Genomic DNA, 22,369 nt, shown 5'->3' with positions numbered 1-22,369 from the left:
ATACATATGCATATTGCACGTATGTATGAAATATACATTAATTCATGCAATATAAATTAATTCCAATCCTAAGGGCTTAAAAAATTACCTCCAAAATGAGCAATACCAATTGTTTTGTTTTGTTTCATCGACCTATTGGACACTACAACTTCAGATCAAAAAACTTAACTTACTAGATAGACCACTGGAGCATCGTATGGGAGAGTCTGATTCTTATACTGTACAATACGGATCCACGTTAATATTACATGCTTACTCAGAGGTTGAGAGCACTGGATTTACGAAGCTCTTATTTGACAACGCTGATTACAATACCCGAACTGAGGACAGCCAAGTCACATCTTACGTAATGGGAGGGATACAATGAGTGATCTTACGTACTGCAGTAGACAATTCTCTACATGCCACTGAACATTATCTTTGAACAGAATGATCTGATACAATGATCTGACTAATAACCTGTACTTTAGAAAAGGAAATATCGGGTTTGTGCTATTATTTCCCTACGATAAAAAAAAAAAACTGAAAACTAGAATAAAGCAAAAAGGGTTTGATCATACTATTGTCAACCAAGTCGTGCTGATATACCATATAATAATTGTGACTTATTATAGATTATCGAGCCTATTTGTGAATGATAAAAACCAAGTTGGCTGGAGTGTAAATAATATATGGAAACATTAAACTTTATGAAACTTCAGTTGTATTGCTGCAGCAACTTATTAGTCTTGGAATTTACCACCAAGTGTTAACAAACCATGGTAACACTAAAACAACAACGAAAGGGGATGGAGAGTAGAAGACGAGATATATATATTTAGTAATGTAGCCTCAAAAGGGGTTTAATATAAGTAAGAAGAAGAAATCATCTTTTAACACTCTTATAGGTTTATTCTTACTAGATACATTTCAGATTCGAAGAATCCATCTTCAATTTACAACTGTAGGTTAATGTAAATAAATTAAAGTAAAAAATAATTTAACTAAATTAACGTGTGTTTAAACTAAATTTGTTATTGTCTCTGTACAGAATTATCTGATACAATGATCTGACCAATAGCATTACCCTGAACATCAGAAAGGGAAATTTCAGGTTTGTGCCATTGGTGCCCTATAACAAAAAAAATTAAATCTGGATTGAAGCAGAAAAGGATTAATTGTACTATCATAGGCCAAGTAGTGCTAATAAGCCTTATAATAGTTGTGACTTATTACAGATAATTAAGTCTATTTTGTGAATGACCAAACCAGGTTGGCTGTAATGGTTTTATAGAAATAATATGTGTACAAAACTTTATGAAACTTCAGATTTGTTACTGCATCAACTTATTTGTCTTGAGATTGACCACCAAGTTTAAGCAAACCATGGAAACACTAAAGCAACAACGAAGGGGGATGGAGAGTAGATAGTATGAGTGTTACCTATATGAGATGTACATTAGTAATGTATCCTCAAAAAGGGTTTAATATAAGTAAGAAGAAGAAATCACCTTTTTAGTTTTATTTTTACTAGGTACATTTCAGATTCTAAGAATCCATCTCCAGGCATAACTGTAGGTCAATGGAAATAAAATAAAGTAAACAAATAATTGGACCAAATTAACATGTAGTTTGAATAAATTTTGCATTTAATCTATACTCAAGTCTATAAAATAATTATTCTATTGTTAACACAGCTTTGTCATAATTCTTTTACTTTATTGTATTTGCATTAGCCTACAGGTGTACCTAAAGATGGATTATTCGAATCTGAAATGTACACAGTACAAATACAATTTGTAAAAGCGTTAAATGTGATTTATACTTCTTATGAGATATGCGTTGCAACATTAACTATATTACTCCCCGCGGTAGAAACCTTCATGCAACCTCCGCTGCAATTACAGTAAGAAACTTTGAAAGCAGTCTTGGAAGTTCCGCAATGTGCAGTGACCGTTTGGGAAATAATTTTAAAAACAAAACATTGAAATAGTACAGGACGAATAAAGTATTGAAGCCATTCAGTTTTACATAAACAAAAATGTTGTACAACATACTTAAAATATTGTCGCTGCCAAGTTTATATAGTTAGCGTGTTTATATTTAACTATATATCCTTATTTGCATCCAATGCAAAATCTATGAAATGTAACATTGATTAAAATAAATTAATGGCCGAAATGTAGTTTTTTTTCTTTGTGGCCCAAGGGTGATTGTAGTGCATTTTCCTCTTTAGGTTCTGCAGCTACCTATAACCAGATTTCACAAAAGCTTCCGATTTTAACCCTTTTCTGGACCAAATTTCAGTATGAGGCTACTAACCGTATATTGTGCTCATTGGTGTTATATTCGTGTGTTTAAATTTGGTTAATAAAATAGTCCTAATTATGAAAATATTGTCAAGAGATTCCACCAAGAGAAAAATTTGATTTACCTTCAAGTGAAAGAGAGGTATGCAAAAATCCTTAACAGAAACTACGTACTAGAAGAAGCGACCAGGAAAGAGTAAACATGGCTTAATCGATGAAATAACCTTAAAATAAAAAATAATCTTGGCTATCTTAAGCCTACTGTATTATACTACAGGCTATAATTGTTTAAATCTCTCAAGTGGACTTAACAAATCTAATCAACCTTCAACGTTTTATTGGTGAGACATTTAAGCGGGAAATTATTATCTTCAAATCCCTTACAATAAATATTGACTTGATATAATGATAAGTATTAATCATCAATAATTCCTTCAAGGAAATGTACAAGGAGAAACTATTCACTCAAAGCATATAAAACTGAATTGCCTTTGAGAATCAGTAGTTCAAGTCTGTTAACAAGAATGAAGATACATTTTGCACTGATACTTATTGCATTATATGTAAGTAAACGATTTACTTCGGTTAGTTACAGGTTTTTCACTTATACTTAGAGTACAAAGTAGTCCAAAGTTTTTATTTTTTTTGGAACCGCTATGTCCATGTTTACATGCAATGGTTACTGGAATTCAGATTTACAAGTTCCTCTATCTATGAGATTAGGTGTCAAAAGCTTAATAATTCTATGTTATTTAACTTGTTAATCAGGTATATCTCTTAAAACATATTTAAATATAGTATTTGCTAATTTCGTCTTTCTAAAGTTACGTATTTCCTCACAAAGTTCTAACAATTAAACATTTTGTATCTAGATACAACGATGGCTTGCATTCCTTTTCTTAAAACATCTATTTAAATATATGCAAAAAGAAATTTTTATTTTTGCATAAATTTGCAACAATATAAAGCCATAGCAATGACATAAATAATAACTGTAACATTTATTTTAAATATAGAAACATCTAACTTGTAAGGATATCATAGCATTTTCAGGAAAACCCCAATAAATAAATATTTCTAATTATTGGTAATTTGGTTGCAAAATCTAATAGCGACCAAAAATGTTGAACATACCAATTTGCAACATCTTTAAATACAGTTACGATGTAAGTACTTGCAGTCAACATGGAAAAAAGGTAAAGAAAATTCTCCAAAGTATTAGAAGACATACTAAAGTTCAAAGACTGTGAGAGTAAAATAGTTGTAGTTGCATGAACAATCGTAAACCTAAGTGAAATTTTTAAACTCAAATTTTTTTATTCTCTAAATAGGAGCAACGAATTTTTAAAATTTCATTTGATACCAGAAACACTCTGTGGTCTAGGAGCCAAGAAAAAATGTGCATTGCCAAAACACACCACATGATTTTCTTACAATAGATGGAGTATTTTTTCAAAATACTCAAATGAAAGAAATTATAAACCGTGCTTATTTTGGTCGTTGTTGAAATAGAAGGGTATCAAAAAGGTTAAAATATAAACAGAGTTTTTTTTTCTCAAGAATGCATTTTTTTATAGCTTGTTAAATGTTAAAACAGCATCAAGGCCCTTAAAATACCGATTTTCATCTATTATCTGACAATTATAAACTATTATTTGTAATAGTATAAAGCTAGACAATATATATATATATATATATATATATATATATATATATATATTAAAAAATAATATTATTATATATTCTTAACCCTTATGATACCTTCCCATTTCGACCACCAAAACTAGCGTGGATGACAATCGTGTTCTTTATCATAAGAAATTCCTCTATCGATTTCAAGAAAAACAAGATTGTAAGCTTATATAGTTAGCTCTTGGCTCCTGAGCTTTTAGTGTAAATCCACATTACAATATTTTTAATGTGCCTTACGATCGACTTCGATGGCTAAAGCACGGCGCCCATTGTGATCACACCACCTCAACCCGGCCCGGCCTTTTTGTGAACTCGAAATACACGAAAAAATGGGCAACCGTCAACTACGATCGGCCAGGAACACCCCAGTCTGCCCTGTATTTCGACTTTACAAATAGGCCGGGCCGGGCTGAGATGGTCCGGGCCGGTCGCAGAGTGCTCTGTTTCAAAACTATGTATATGCAGTTTTCTATGCTGAGGTTGATCACTAATAAAAATCTTGTAAATCTTATCCTTGTTATGCACACACATAAACACCAAGGAACCAAGAAAGATATACAAACAACTTGGACTGAGAAGTAACTTTGAGTTTATCACTGTTCCTTATCTAATCTAACTTGTATTTACAATATTCAGTCGTAATCTCTAGCGACTGAATGGAAAATTACAACACCTGGTTGATAATTAAAGTGCTCTTCTTGATCGATTTTAAAGTATTTTTACACTTTATCCATATAAGTTGCACTTTTCTTTTCGGATACGTTTAATTTATTCGTGAACCATAAGAGACTTCAGTTTAATTTCACCCTTGATAATGTAAAAATAAATGTTTAATTAGCATATTTCAAATTAATTACACTCTTAAAAAAGAGTAAAGCTGTTAATCCCGTCGAGTGTAATATTAAAGCAATAAAACGGTCATATTGTAAAAGTTTTGATTCGTTTTCTAATCGGATTTTTGTGTAGTGCACTTTTAGCTTTGTAAGGTCGCTGTTTAAAAAAAAATTACAGTTATAAAACACAGAATGAAAGAAAAGTTTTAATTACATTTTAAATACGGTACTAAAATCCTTTTCGTTTGCGGTCTTTGCCTCATGGCTGATATACAACTACTCCGTTTCAAAAACTAGAACCATCACTATCCTAAAATACCAAAAAGTAAAAAAATTAATACATATACAGTTTTTTTTTTATTTAATCGCTCATAGGTTTATAAAAATTTTATTTTTTATCACGTTCGATGAGCACCAAGATTTAAACATTGTAGTATTATGAAAACAAAACCGATTTCATCTCCTTTTATTTCATGAGGTTCTATATGAATGCGTTTAAATTTATTAAGAATAACGGCAACCATCTAATTTAGAAACTTTGTTAAATAGTACATATATTTAAATTTTTGGAAAGTATGTGGTTTTGGTAAGTGAGGGTCATAAGAGATAATAATGCAAACATATTATGAAGGTGTTAGCAATGGAAAGATTTGTATAAAGTGTAGTATTATCTAAATAAACCATTTACATGATGTTTCCGACTGTAAAAACTTTACAGGGACTATTAGGGAAAGTTAGGGATAATACACTGCATCAAAAATTATTCGACAAAAAAAGGCTTCATACATAAAATACAAAAATACAATTTTACATCAACATAGCATAAACAAACTGGTATTCTCCACTAAATTGTAATTTTCAAATTTATAACCACACTATAAAGTTATTAGCTTCAATTGGTTGTACGTTTGATCACGTCAACTAATTACCATAGAAAGTTTTGGATTTGATTCTGTGTCGACCTCGAACACTTTCATAATAGTTATTACTTGCTCACAGTTTAAGTTCCGTTATATTTGTATTTTTTTACAGACTCAATTTATGCTTTATTCTCCATTAAAGCGGACAGTTGATACTATTTCACACAATACAGTCCACTGTTTTAAAAATCCTTGACTTCTCCCTGAAATCACATGTTTCGGCATGCTGTTAGGACAATGGGGTGTGTTTTACAGAATATAATATGCAGCTCCCGGGATGAACGATGTTCAGGCGATATCCCGAGACTCATTCCTATGTGGGGCACAAAATATTCTAGAATTGTTTAAAATAAAATCCAATGCATTATTGCCACATTGAAAATCTAAATAAATCTTCTAGAACTTAAAATAGTTCAGAAACACAACGTTATCAAAACACTCCTATAACAACTCTAAAACGTGTTAGGTATACATTAATGAATTAATAATGACTATGCTACGGGACACATCATCATAAGCCTGGTCTTACGGGCAGTTACCCTTCCCCCACTTCCCTCTCACCACGCGGCGTTGCCACATTGTCATATCAGCTGATCCGCAGTATGATGCGACGCGACGCAACGAGTGACGTCACGCTTTGTTCCGGTTGTTTACATTCGTTTTGTTATTCAACGTTTGATCATTTTGCATGATTTTTATTTTATTATTACTTTTTGTCACGTTCTATTTCATATTGTGTACACGTGTAAATTTACATCGTCAAGGATTCAGGAAGAAAAATGAGAAATATAAATGGGTAGTAACGATTGTTTTTTTGTCGAATTCAATCGATTATCATATCACTTTCGTTTCATCTGGCAACACCGCGCTACAACCCAGGTTGCATTGTTATGTCTTGTACTGTATACGTTATATAAAGATACGTAAACAGAATAATTAAATGTTCTCTCATGAAATGTCACAAATTTCATCCTCACAATGATTAAGAGTTATTAATCGGGTTTCTCGCTCAATTCTGAAAAATAAATTAATAAAATAAAACTGAATATGCCTTTATCATCTTTTGTTTTATGCTATTTATAATTGTTTGCTTTCTTCCTTTAATAATCGTAAGTGTTTGTGTTTCAACATTATACCTGAAGGATCGAAATTTTGCTGTTGTATTGTGAGTTATCTATGTATAGAATCGGCCATACAATACGATTATATTTTAACTGATTTCAAACATTTTTATCTTTAATGTTAATGTCAGCATGTCAATTTCCAAAATACAACTTCGACGTTTTTAGGTATAAGGTTGTTGTTATACTTTCTGAAATAGAATTGAGGAATGGTTTTAACACGTACCTATCTATCGTTATTAAATGTTTTAAATATTGAAGCTCGACACATAATAACGTATTGTTTAGTAATGACGTCTCGTCATATAATAACGTCATATAATAAAATTTAGTAATTCTATCAGTTCTACCAGGAACCTATATACTACGTTTCAAGTCTTTAGAACCTTTCGTCCATCAGTTACCGGACATATGTGCAAATATACAGATAGACGACTGAACTAAAAACTTTATTACGTATTGATATTCTTCTATTACCTGGCAACCCACGATTATTGAAACGTATTATTTGTTTTAGGCTATTCAAGAGGGAACATCCCAAACTAGATGTACCTTCCGAAGGAGATGCGTCGACTGCAGGACACTTCAAACATGTCGAAACTTTTGGGTCACTCGAATAGTTCAGAATATAACCTGCTCAGCCTCAACACCATATTGTGACACAAATCAGCAAGCTTGTGTGTCAACCATGCCAACTGCATGTGTACCTTCGCCCAGTCCTTCTCCATCGCCTTCGCCTTCGCCTTCTCCATCGCCTTCCCCTTCGCCTTCTCCATCGCCTTCGCCTTCGCCATCTCCATCACCCTCACCTTCTCCATCTCCTTCACCGGCTCCTGCTCCTTCGCCTTCGCCCAGTCCTTCCCCTTCACCTTCGCCCAGTCCTTCTCCTTCACCTTCGCCTAGTCCCTCCCCATCACCTTCGCCTTCTCCATCACCTTCACCTTCCCCATCACCCTCCCCGTCCCCATCACCCTCCCCGTCCCCATCACCCTCCCCGTCCCCGTCCCCATCACCCTCCCCTTCCCCATCACCCTCACCATCCCCATCACCGTCTCCTTCCCCATCGCCTTCACCTTCTCCATCGCCTTCGCCTTCTCCATCTCCATCACCATCGCCATCGCCATCTCGCCATCGCCATCGCCATCGCCTTCTCCTTCACCTTCACCTTCTCCATCGCCTTCGCCTTCGCCTTCTCCATCGCCTTCGCCTTCTCCATCACCCTCACCCTCGCCATCACCACCTTCCCCATCACCCTCGCCGTCCCCATCACCATCGCCCTCACCTTCTCCATCGCCTTCGCCTTCTCCATCACCCTCACCCTCGCCATCACCACCTTCCCCATCACCCTCGCCGTCCCCATCGCCATCGCCCTCACCTTCCCCATCTCCCTCGCCATCGCCCTCACCATCTCCATCACCATCACCTTCGCCTTCTCCATCACCCTCACCCTCGCCATCACCACCTTCCCCATCACCCTCGCCGTCCCCATCGCCATCGCCCTCACCTTCCCCATCTCCCTCGCCATCGCCCTCACCATCTCCATCACCATCGCCTTCTCCATCGCCCTCACCATCACCCAACCCGTAACCCTCAAATCCAACTCAATAATCAACACCTTAATTCCCTTTATCTTCGCCACTACAATCAGGAAATGTCTAGAAGGCAACTACTTTAAACGAAAGCTTAGTTACTTAACATCACACCTGCACACTCACTGGCAAAGGGACATGTGCGATAAGGTACTATTGTTTAGCATATAAGTAAATTCGTCAATAATGTGCAAATATTGTTGACACTTGTATATAGCCAACTATATATTGTTCATGACTTAAACACACAAAAATTTAACTATGATAGTGTATTGTAGAAATGTAATCATACAGTTAAGAAAATAGTGTAGAAATACTTTTTATAATAAAATTTTAAATAATTTATATGCAGGCATTTCGTTTTTAATTTACAATCCCTAACACATTTATGTTGATAGTTCAGAGGGTAAGATATTTTAAAATTTAATTGGTCCACTGGTTCACAAAGCATCGCTTATTTTTTACTAAGATTAGATTGCTTGTCCTTAAAAGTTAATAATAATAATTTTGGGGCCATAGAACATACAGGTGCCTGATCATCCAAAACATTCTATAGATGTTAGATTCATCTTTTCTCCAGAGTAGTTCTACCATTGATCACTTTAACAGAAATGTCATCAGAATTTTTAAGTTTCAGAATAAGAATAATATAACGTATATTTATTTGAAGTTTTACCATATGGTGAAAGCTTGGCCCATCCTGTTTCCATTGAGTTACTGACGATACTACGAGGACGTGTGATAAACAATATTTTTAACTGACTTTCAACATGAACACTATATTTGTTATTCTATGCTCTATGCTTTAAGGTAAGTAACAACTGAGGTAATCCACTATGGGGTAGCAGCCTACATCTATCCTGGAGAACAGTCTGTCTATTTGCGGAAACTCTGGAGTGAAAATTAAAATTCAGTAGATTCAGAAAAGATGTCCCTCTAGTACAAACCTTCTAAACAAAATTTGTTTATGTCTTCAGTAAAACATTCGTATGCTTCGCATTGACTCCTTTATCAGTATATTTGAATCTACCATAATTTATCTTCCCTGATGTGGGACATTTTTTACTTCTTTAATTGACGTATCAGTTTAATTTGCTTGTTTGAAAGAGAAGGTTGAGAATAGGCATTTAAATTATTTTGAACCCCACTCAAGTATGTGTCAACAAATTACGTGTCTAGAAATGTTTAGGTTTACAAAACCATTTGAGGAATTTAAGAACACTCTTGAATGTAACAGTTTGTAAATTCGTCATGGCTGTGACAAACAATAAAGTAATTAACTTTATACTTGACTTCTTATCAGGCTCACCTCCGATTTGATAAGACTGGGGTTTATCAGGCTAATTAGCTTTAATACTAAGTAATATGTGTGCCAAGTTTAAAAATTATGAGGTCAAATAAATATTACATTTTACTTAAGAGGAGTCACTAGACTAGATTATTTTGTCTTACTGTGCAATACTTTGTAATTGTGACGTAAAGTGTATATTTTTTTATTCTCCTATAACATTGGATTTATCATTGGATGAATCTTTGGTATTATTTTGAAGAATCTGAAAATGAAATAAAAACGGGTGTTGGTAAACATTCAATTTGAAGCCTTTTTTGTAAATTTGATAAATTAATCATTTATCTTAGTTTTAAAATAATAGTATAACTATTTCAAATTGAAGGAAACAGGATTTTTCCGGACATTTGCCATCGTTAAGTGAAACAAGAAAACAGTAACACTACGTTTCGAGATCTGCAATCTGATCTCTTCTTCAGGTAAAGAACTAACCTAATACATAATTACAAACTAGGTTAAAATAAACAAATCTTACTAAAGCGTTGTGGCACGCCTGAGTCAGGAATCACAACCTACATGTTGTATGTCAACTTCACTAACACTAAAGACATGCACTTAATAAAAAAAAACTTTTTTTTTTTTTTAAGTGCATGTCTTTAGTGTTAGTGAAGTTGACATACAACATGTAGGTTGTGATTCCTGACTCAGGCGTGCCACAACGCTTTAGTAAGATTTGTTTATTTTAACCTAGTTTGTAATTATGTATTAGGTTAGTTCTTTACCTGAAGAAGAGATCAGATTGCAGATCTCGAAACGTAGTGTTACTGTTTTCTTGTTTCACTTAACGATGGCAAATGTCCGGAAAAATCCTGTTTCCTTCACAATCCTTCCATCGTCAAAAATAACCTTCAAACAAAGTATTTCAAATTGTTACTTAAATACTTAAAACCAACATAATTTATCTAATTCGGGATTGTCGACTGATGGAACATTCTCTACGTTTTATCATAAAATTTAGATGGTTAATCAATCAGCACACTTAAAAAGCAATGTATAATTTTATTAACAAAATCCTAATTACTACTACAAAATAACAGTAAAAATGTGTCGGATGAAATTGTACTTCATATACCGTATAAGGCTTAATAGTAGTAGATATCTCCGCCAGACAGCAGATCAGTCCAAGTGGTATGTCGGTAAAGCAGTTCGCGTGGTTGAAACAAATCGGTTTCAATTTTTAAATTTATGTATTTCTTATATTTAATGCTTTACAAACCATGAAGGGTTGGCTATACACTTTGATTTGTTACATAGCACCTGTTGCATTTTTTTTTAATATTGTTATGAAATCTCACAAAATGTTTACAAGTTTACAATATTAATAGCACTACAATTGTTGATCATTCTACAAAATTGTTTCATTTATACTTATACCATTTATCGTTATTTATTGTTCGATTACTTGTAAAAGTAATTTTTTTTGTAATGTTTATACAATTTTGAAAATGTAACAATTAAGTATACTGTTATGGAGACAAATCTGCACAAGAAAGCAAATGTTATTTGACACTGGCAAATGTATAAATGTGTTAATTTGGGTAACATTTGTTATTACGAGATGTAATAAAATATAAAATAATATGTAAAAAATTTACCTTAAATTAATATTTTTTAGTATACCTAAAATCGTTCTCTTAACTAACAGTTGTATACTAAAAATAATAACTACTTCTTATTTTTAATCTATATAGTATCAATTTTACTTTTTCCACTTTAGCTTAGAGATACGTTTTTAAAATTGTTGGCAAAATTTATGGTCAAAAACAATAATTAAATGATCCTTTAATCATATACTCTTTCCTAAATGGTGACCGATTACATTTAGAATTGCAAAGTACCAGTGACTTTTACATTCCTTACAATTAAACTGAAACAATGCCAGATGAATACAGTCGAGAAATAATATTAAAAAGGCGTTCCCTTTGACTTCTTTAATATTACACTTGATAATTTTCGTTTTCTTCGCTTTCTATTTCGACCCTTTTACCCAAATAACTAAAATTGGGTATGTGAGATAGAGGCTAAAAGATTCGAATGCCAACTTCCACCTCGTAAAACACCAAGCGCAGGTAAAATTAAAGTAAGAAATCCATCCCCAGTTAAAGAACAGGTTCGTATTGTCTCTTAATGTAATGGTAGCCGTCAACAATTTTGAATATTATAATTTGTACTATTCACTATTTCATCTTGTATCAATATTCATCTTTCGCTTATTAATTCTAAAGTACTTTGGAACAGCTCATCAGAAGTCAGATACATGTTACGAGAATGTTTTAAGAAGTTGCATTTAGATTAACTACTCATCTGAAGTTTAGTTGGTTTTTTATGAAAAGCCAGTATTTTTATTCGTTTCCGTGCGGAATAAATGGAGGAGTGCCACTTGAAGTGTAACAGGCTGCGTTAAGGTTGCATGCAAAATTTCTCATTTAATTTTCAAGATGTCCTGTGAGCAGACAGACAGACTTACAATTATACTGAAAAGAAATTAATACAAAAATTACGCTCAGCCACAATTCCATGGTTATACATGCACCACTACAGAGCACATCTAAAGTTTCATCCAAAATTTCAAGACAAAGGCTGAAATTTTTCTCGGAATACCTTGTCACTGGATACATTCAAATTTTTATTCATTAATTTAAGTTTTTAGCAGTGTTCAAATGATAAAAGTTTCGGTGAGCGGGGGAAGGTACGCAAGAGTGCGGTAATATCAAATCTTGTCGCCGACTTTTAACATGGACTTTTCCCTGTATTACTTTTTTCGCTTTACTCTATGAATTAAACTATCAGATGTTCAAATGTCATATGATTGTACTTAGTTTGTTTACATCTATTTTGTTTGTTGTTTGTTTATATCGGTCTACTTTCTCGTTATTATCATATTTTAGCGATAAGACCAATGTAAAAATATTCGTTAATGCTACGCCAGATCCCAAGGAGTTACATACATCATCATCTACTAATGGCGAGAGAAAAGAAGAGACCTGGCCCGTGCCGGCGCACAGCTGTGTACTAGTGTGTTGCCGCGCGGTAATTTCAGGCGCTTCGCCCCACAGCCAGCCCTGCGAATTGTTTATCCTAGCAGATGACGATGATAGTTCCAGCTCTGACAGTTCGGATGACCCTAGTGACCCTGAGTCTGATGAAGAATTAGCAGTACCATTGCCGATGGACACTGATACAAGCACAGAAAACAAAATGTTTTCTAAATGAATGTGAACACACTTGTTTAATTTTAAATGTAAAATAATGGGTTGTTAATTTCAACATTACTAACAGTAAGTTTTTTATGTTATCTTCCGAACATGCTTGCCATTGGAGGATTAAACTGTGTTCTCTCGGTTTCATATTCAACAATTTACAACTTTAGCAAAATGTAATAATTTTCTTTTGACGTGGTATTTGTAAAGCTGTTGAAGCAAACTTTTTTTATCCAATTACAAATGTTCCTATTTTTTTGCGTTAGAGGTTTTTTGTTTACTGTATATTCAATATTGTGTTAGTCAGTAAGGTAACATACATTTTGCTCAATTTTAATTGATCAAAACAGTACCGTCATTTAAATTATCTTATAAAACATAACAATTACGCCGCAAATCAATCAAAACAGTGAAACAATAATGGAATTACGAAACAAGGCGCGGCAACATACTACACACACTACATACACCACATACCACACACACTACCACACTACATACTAGTAGTAGCGCCTACAATTTTCAGATAGGCCAGAATCCAGGTCTCTTCTTTTCTCTCGCCATCAGTATCTCAGTGCTGCTCGTATAAAATAACCACAGTTTGTTTTCACCCAAACTTTCAAGTCAATAAGTCATTTCGCTTTCGTCATCATGCGGATAGATAGACAGGCAGAAATGAATTTTTTCCAGCCTTTCAAGTAATAGGCTTCGCTAAAGCTCAGCCAATTATTCTGCTACGTGGGCCTCAATGTTGTTCTACAATCTTATCGAACGTAATCAAAATCGGAAAATCGATAAAGTACTCGTACAGAACCGTCAAGAGGCCTGATAAAAAGCGCTCAAGTCACAGAGAGGATTTGGATACGTTCTATAATTGTACCAGAAGCCTGTCTCCTGAAACTACCATCGTCAAATTAGTAAGAATACTTTTCCGGTTCCCGGACCATACCAAACATACTTAATAATGTTACGCCCCCAATAAAATAATCGCAGATAATACTTACTGATATGTAAGTATCATCAAGCTGGCAGCTTCACTATTGCAGGGCTTATCTTCGGCCAGTTCTCATTTCAATATGATTTACTTGTAGAGGTTCGAATCCTAGGTAGATTCATTTCATAGGGTTATTTTATGTAAGCTTCATCTAGTAAACAATTCGATAAGTGTAAATTATAACTAAAAAAGAAAAAGTTAGCCTACTATTTGTAAGACGGTATTCATATCTTTATTTAACGTTATTTATAAAATGGATCTTAGGATTTTGTTTAAAGTGTTTCCATTTATAACCATAAAAATTGTTTGTAACGCCTTGAGTGCCAACGTCACACGCTACTTGACACTATAAAGAGGTCCCTCGCAGTCCACACGTGACTATGACACTGTAATGGTGAACAACACACGGTTTAGTTAGTTGACTATCGCTGTATAAAGTACTCAGTTCGCTCCTCCATAAGAAATTCAAAGTTTTAACAATTATTTCCGAGTAAAAATTTACTTTAAACCATTGTATAGAAAAATAAATAAGTTGTGGAATTGTGAGAGACTTAAAACTTCTTAAACGGTTTTTTAAGGAGTGTACTTACGATTTTAAGTGAAAAGTACGTGTAAATACGAATTAAACTATCAGAAAACTTCATTTTTGAAGTTGTATAAGATTATGAATCCAACACGGGATGTGGAATTTGGTCTGGGTATCCACAGTCCGGAATAAACTATTATTAATTGTATTTAAATAATGAAATCTCGGCAAAGTGCACACGTTAGATTCTCAGTACGCTGTAAATAAAAACATTTATTCTGAAAACTTTAACAGTATAGCCTTTTTGTTTCTAAATACAAACATACATTTTACATTTGTGTTTACAAATACATTTTATTTTTATTTCACGTTTCTTTTATATCTTAAAAATAAAGATACTACTACCATATGTTTAACAATGCCCATGGACACGTGGAGCGATAAAATGTAAGCAACAATGATAATGACAAATTAAAAAGTCTAATTTATTAAAAATATGTGATTAAATTTTCTTATCAAAATGAAACAAATTTTAAAAGGAAGTTTAATATGTAATGCCTAACAGGACTGCAGTGATTATATTCAATTTGTTTTTGTATTTAATTGTCTCTAAAATGAACGGATATGAAAATCATTATTGAACGAGAAACTAAAAATCCCTTTTGTAGGAAAGCAGTATAATTATATCTGTACTTGATTTTAAATATTTTTATTCTCATTTTTCTGATACTTTTTCTTTTAACTTGGATTACAATAAAATTGTTGGTTCTTAAATCTAAAACTTTTTACTAGTTGCAGTACTTGGTTAACCATTAAATTTAAACGCACACATCGTTAAATTTAATATAAGATCGTAATATGCTCGAAATATGCCAAATCTATCTAATTAATGAAGTTGTTAATGAAATTGATATTCTCAAGCCTGACGTAGAATTGGAGAAGCCTGACATATTTCCAATATCACTCCACACTGCTATTTTAGACTTAAGTGAATTACTTGGCGGTTACACACTTGAGGTTTGCGTGGCAGGGAAACCCTATGTATGACGTAGCATGGGAAATTCCATCTTAAGGATGACGTTTCAGAGTTTGAAGAATGCCAACGTATTCCTAAGTCCCTGATTTAAGAGTAATAATAATTTTTGTATTTCGAATCCTACCATAAGATAAATAGGACAATCATTACTCGATTAACCTAACAGTAACAATAAGGTTAATGCATGGTTACATTCCACTATGTGACCCCAATTCTAAAAATTTTACTATAGATAAATAATTATGACTGCTGAAATTTCAAACCAAGAAACACTGATGGTTGATTTACCAATATTATAAAATTCTAGATACCGAACGGGGTGACACTAACGCTTACCGACAGTGCACCGCGTAGTCTGCATAGATAGATGCATTTAATGCATAATTGCATAATTGCATAGTGGCAAACAAAGAACACTCCTCAAGTACATATTTCGCTATACGGATTTAAACCTTTATTCTGATCAGAGGGATCATAAATACTTGAGAGAGCTGTCAAATATAAACACATCTGCATATATGTATACTATAGGAATTCTAGACCCGGCTGACCAGTTGTAAATCGTTCTAGACAGTGATGTTAATAGAGAATTATATTTCAGGAGGAGGAGGAGGCTGACACACTTGGTGGTTTAGGAGGTATAAAATACCTTCAAAAATGTGTGGTCGGGACATTGCCCCAGGACATTGTTGAGCATTAAAAACTCATAAATTCGTCTTAGAACTACTAGTTATTTTATGTTTGTTTTTCGAAATTTTGTTGGATAGGTGCTTGAGCCCACCCCCACCTTATGTACGCTCGTGGTTCTAGGCTGAGTCCAGAGATAATTTGCATCCTCAAAGTACCCAACCTTGTTTTCCTTGAACTCTGTAGAGAAATTTCTACTAAGAAATAAATTGATGGTCGACCGCGTTGGCTTTGGCGGAGGTATACATGGCAGCGTTTAAGAAGAGGTAACACTTCTTTTCGTACAGTATATTTTTATAGCTTTATATACTTAAATCCAATCTTCACATAAATAATAGTCATATAACCACCAGACAACTATATTAAGTGACTCAAAGTCGCAAAATACATTGTCTGTATAGAGTTAACTAACGTTAACTTAACATTTATTTATTTGGCTCACGGGTGGTTTTAAATATGTCAGTCTAAAAAATATTATCTAATAAATAATCATGACATATTTTAACCCTTTTTGATACCCCCTCATTTTTACCTCTACCAAAATTAGTATGACTGACGATTGATGTTTTTCTTAGGGGAAAATCCTTTATTGATTTCAAGAAAAACCAGTTGCGTGTTTATACAATGCAAATTAGCTCTCTACTCTTGGAATATTATATTTATAGTAATAAGACAGTTTATAGTTTCACTGGTATTGCCATAAAATTTATTCTTAGTAATCAGTATTTAGAACACATATATGATAAATGACATTGTTTTAGATCGCTATTTGTCTTTAGATAAAAGTTAAATATTTTGGTGAATATAACGGAATTTTACGTTGAAAGCTTTACTTAGTTTATTGAAGTTTAATGGCACTTCCAAGGAATTCGAATATTTGTGCACCTCATCATAAAATGAATTTGAAACATTGCATGCCAGTTACAAAAGAATTATTGTTTATGTTGTATTATATCCTAAAATTACCCTAAATTATTTAAAATAACATTTCGTCGGTTTCTAAGGCGTTCTACTCTGTTAATAAATTCACGATGAACCAGTTGGTTTATTGTTAACATGATCGATAAAAAGTCAGTGTGATTTATTTAGAACAAATATATGTAGCCTGTAAGTGTTAGTCTAACTAGGTGTAAATAGACTGGACGATCAAAACATCTATAATGATTTTACGATTGTGACGCATATCGTTATAAAATGCAATGAACATTATTTTTGGCAGAGCGTTAGTGAAGGCTTTCACTCGAGGTTCTGGACAATTCATTTCTGTTTTTCTCTCTATCCGCACGATACTCGAGAACGTATAGACTTGAATATCTATACAAACAATATCAATTTCGATGATGGTGCATGTCACTCCATGGGATTTGGCTGAGCGCTAGCGAACACATTTACATTGGTTATGAGTAACCACGATGCAACGTAAAGATTTCAGAATAACAAACTAAAAAAAAAACTGTATGCGACCATAAGACAATTTATCTCCTGACGATAATACAGTAACACGTGTAAAGTTATTTGTTTGATTGTATTTGTAGAGTTCGATACTCAATTATATCGGGTCATTTTGTTTCAATTTTAATTTAACTCATTTAACGTACGTAATATGTTGATTTTTTATTCGGCATAGCACTGAATCAAGTAATGTAATTACAAATTTACCAATACAATTACAGTGAATAAATTAATAAACATACGTTCATATAAATAACATATAATGCATAGTATAAATAACATTGTAGAAGTTGAAAACTCGAACCATAAGTTTTGTAATATGGAACCCCAGCCATTCCTTCAGTACCAACCACATAGTGATGGGCTTGTCACAGTTCCATATATAAGTCTTGCGATACATACACGGCTAAGCCACAAACTCGTAATGTAATGCCAACTAGGTTACGCCCACACACCCACACTCGGTGACATGTCACTGCGATAAAAACACGGAACCATTGAGTTAAATGAGGTGTGTAGGCCACCCACACACACACACACGTACTCACCGACACAGACAGTGACTTGTATTTTCCATCTAGAGTGACAGAAGCTCTATTACATGGCGCTGTCCTGTACATGCTGTCTCCATGAGTTATTACAATATTAAGAGTTATATATACAAAGCTATTGAGCTTTTGCTATGGACTTTGATATATCTGTGGTCTTACAATGCCGACAATGTTAATTAAGGAGCCAGCAATAGAAAAATAACCTTGAGTATAACCCACAGAACAGTAAAGGACTAGTGGATAAAGTCACGGCTCTCTATCTCAGAGATCACGGGTTCAAATCCCGGGGACGTCCAATCAAGAGAGGAATAATAGCCATAGTGACCAAAAACAATCCAGCATAAGCCTAAGATCTGAGACTTAAAAGAGAATAAAAAAAAAACTTTTACGCTCTTAATTTTGATCGCAGTGTTATGGAAGAGGCCTCATTTTGGATACGTTATTAGTACGCATCGAAACGCCTTTTAATTTTCCTTGCAAAGTTTATACTTCTTTAATATTTAAGTTATGATGTACAAACAAATTTGGATTTTTCTTACTTCAATAAAATTATAAAATCGTTGGGATGCGTATTAACTATACCCAAAAATGAGACATATCCCAAATTCTACAACTAATAATAACATCCAAAAATTAACATTGTTATGGGATTAAAATCAAAAATATCTTGGGTCTTAAGGCACTGTATTATCTTCGCTTAAACTGAAATGGTAAATTTTAGATCTTTAATTGGTAAATTTAAAAATAAAATACTAAAATTGGTGTTATATTTATATTAAATATTTTCCACCTTCACCTTTTTATGATAGCTTCAACATATAAGGGTTATGTTTTAAGTGTTATTTTTAAGAGGGAAAATAGTAATTGGTTTAACGGGTTAAACTAATATCCTAAAGCAAATTTAGTTTTTTTTAGAGTTTGAAGCCATACTACAAATCCAACCATACTGGATTATCACCGTAGACCCTATAAAATTAAATTCAACTCTGACGACTGATATGTGACTTTTTTCAAATGTTTTGATAATTATTTGATACGAATCCTCAATTTAGTTTTTAAATCATTTGTAAAACTTATTTATGGACTAGCACTTACAGTACCTGTGACTTCGTACTTTACTTTTTCCCAAATAATATGGACTTCATAGGCTTATTTTTTAAAGCATAGGAAAACAATCTAGGAATAAAGTAGTGAATAAAAAATATTTCAATCTCCAGATCCATGTCAGGAATAGGATCCTGAACATACTGTTTAAGTTTGGAAAGCATGTTGTATTCTCGGTTCCTTCGTTTTCAATCCTTCAACTAATTTAAAAATGCCGTCCCACAATGTCAAAGTGGAACCAATTACGAGTAACCTACATGTACACACTCACAATTTTATTCACTACGTAAAAGTCCAGAATAGCCCACAATAAACTAATTGGCATGGGTTTATCATTACTGCCATCAATAATAAAAAAACAAATAATAGTACTATTTATCATTACTGTTGCTACACTCTACAACAGCTGATAATGCAAGTGTATAATTCTTTCTAATTCTGGAAATTATTAGAATGGAATGGATTTCACAAGAGTAATAAATGCATATTTTTCCGTTATGTATCATCTATTTATAACAAGTAAGTTTTTGCTTTTTACACGCTGAATGCCTTGACAATTTGTTTTCTTCTCGTCGGTTATTATAAAATTCTGCTCTACAATTTTTAAAACCTCCACGTTTTGAAACTATTAAACATAGACTGTTTTGATAGATGATTTTATAAATTTAAAAACTTTTTTATAAATAGACAATAGAATATTTCCCCTCTTTTTTGAACACTCTGCATAAAATAGATGTAATACTTTCTGCTGACGATATGAAACTAGCTTTAACGCCTACAATTAGTTTTCTGCTATTTGCAGGTTACTTGTGTGTAGCAATTGCAGAAGACGTAGAAGAAGGCGCTATGAAAAGCATAGCAAAACCACTACATACATTAAAAAATGTATCGTATTTCACTAATTTTCAAATTTAAAATAACCTTTATTAATTATTTTGATAGTGGAAACTGCTATTAACATCGTTAGCAAGACCTGTTATCTTACTTCAACCGGTTAAACTGCTGGTGTTACAGCCCTTATCGTCTTGTTATAAAACTGAGTTTTGAATTTTTCTTTTACTTGTTTTTTTTTTTTTTTTTTTTTTTTTTTTTAATTTTGTTTGCGCAATGTAACAGAATTATTAATCTTTTTATTATTACTATCAATCTTTAAAATTATTAGTCTTGAATTGTCTTTCCCCACGGTTATGTAATTTCATAAGAATATACGATTCAAAACATAATAATGTTATATGACACAACACGTTTTTGTCACTCTGTTCGTATTTTATTTGTTGGTTTTTTATTCAATTTTCAATTTTTTCTTAATGGCTTTGGGTTGTTTTATAGCGGTAGCTTTTCATGGTATAAATAAGACATAATAATAAGTAAGTTCTATGCAACTTACTTGCATTACATACTCAAGATAAGAATATCTATGCATGTACAAACATTGACATCCAGTTGTGTCAAAAATGGACTAAGACAATAGAAAGTTGCGTTTATTTTTGATTTTTTTATAAATAGTTCCCGTTTTAAGATTGCTGTATATGTCAAAATACACAAATTATTTTCAATAGTGTTATTTCTACAAAAAAAAATAAAATTAAAATAACAGAATAGATACTTATGCGGAATATTTAATTCTTCCATTAAACCAAGAACAAATTGCATTGTATAAGCAAAAATCTAGTTTCTCATTAATTCAGTTTAAGGAACTTACCTTTAAAATAATATTGATCATCAGATTGATCATCAGCCAAGTTAGTTTTGAAGGGAATCAAAATGGGAATTGATATCAAAAGCGTTGGAATATATCTTTCTCAAATCGTGCTCCTAGCTTGGTATCTTTAAAATCAATGTGACTTCACGTGACTAATCTGGCATATCTTTCACGTACATACTCGTATAAAGAACCTTATATTCAATATTAATTGCTCATTTTGAATGCTGATTTACCAGAAGAGTTTATTGTTCTCCATAAATTTTCTGATACAGATCCCAAAGCATTGAGTGTCCAAACAAGAATGACACCAAACACTATCACCAGGGAAGCTAGACAATAATGCAATGCATTTCAAACCTTCATGTCTGCAACACCTCTATCGCTCCACCAAGTATGGAAACTCATAGACGTCATAGTTACCTTTACCTGGATTTGGAGAAGTATCCATACATGATTAAGGTTAATAATGATCATCTGGAGAGATGATCATACACTGGTCTCTCACCATCTCTTTTCACAGATCCAGAGGCTCCAGAACTATCATCAGAACCATCACCGGTCATCCTGAACTCTATTGCATTGATATATCCAAGCTTCTCTATGATCGGTTATAACATTAGAAGAACCCTCATCGCTGCTACAATTATTCCTCTCAGGCTGTAATGACTATACTCCTACTGACAAGTTATGAAATACCTTTACCTGGGTAATTACGTAGAATTCCAATAATTCCAATTTTGTCGGTTTTTCTGTCTATTTCCGCTTGATTACTCGAGATCGAATGTAGCTACAGTCGAACTTTTTCTTACTGTGTTTACACAAAACTTCAAGCTTAAGCTCAACTCAATCTCTAGAAGCCCAGTGTTATCGATAACGCTCAGCCAAAATCTGAATGTTAATTATATCCTACAAATATCGTAATTAATTTAAATATCTAACGCCAAAAGTAGTCAAGTCTTTTTGATTTTGTTTAAATAATAATTGGACTCAAAACCAAAGAATGTTTATACAACTCATGCTTAAATTATATTTTATGATCGTAATTAGATATATTATTATGTCTCTGGATTAGAAAATTAGATTTTGTTTATTATGTGAAGTTATATTGTTGTATACTCACAAGCTATATACTTATTTATAATAAATAAACCGTCAGGCAGAACCCTTTTACTCATATGATGACAACTTTTAGTTTTCATTGATGACCAAATTTCTAACCTGTGAAAAATTAGGCTTTCAAAAACATGATATTTCCCACAAGCTTGAATTTTATAGAGCCCACCAGCTCTTATACCGGTCGCCCATTTCAATCCTCTAAGTTAT

General features: G+C 33.1%; 1 protein-coding gene across 1 annotated transcript; it reads right to left on the bottom strand.

The window, feature by feature from the left end:
* Window positions 1-7,753: 7,753 nt before the first annotated feature.
* On the bottom strand, window positions 7,754-18,306 carry LOC124363474 (glycine-rich cell wall structural protein 2-like). The gene is made up of 2 exons (XM_046818722.1): window positions 18,235-18,306; window positions 7,754-8,443 (listed from the first exon to the last, which is right to left on the bottom strand). Exons 1-2 carry the CDS (start codon window positions 18,304-18,306, stop codon window positions 7,754-7,756), a joined length of 762 nt encoding a protein of 253 aa, XP_046674678.1.
* Between the last annotated feature and the right edge of the window lie 4,063 nt (window positions 18,307-22,369).

This window comes from Homalodisca vitripennis, chromosome 5 (assembly GCF_021130785.1).
Source record: "Homalodisca vitripennis isolate AUS2020 chromosome 5, UT_GWSS_2.1, whole genome shotgun sequence".
NCBI classification, from domain to species: domain Eukaryota; kingdom Metazoa; phylum Arthropoda; class Insecta; order Hemiptera; family Cicadellidae; genus Homalodisca; species Homalodisca vitripennis.
The sequence above is the reverse complement of the archived record's forward strand: the minus strand, read 5'-3'. Positions and strand labels throughout refer to the sequence as shown.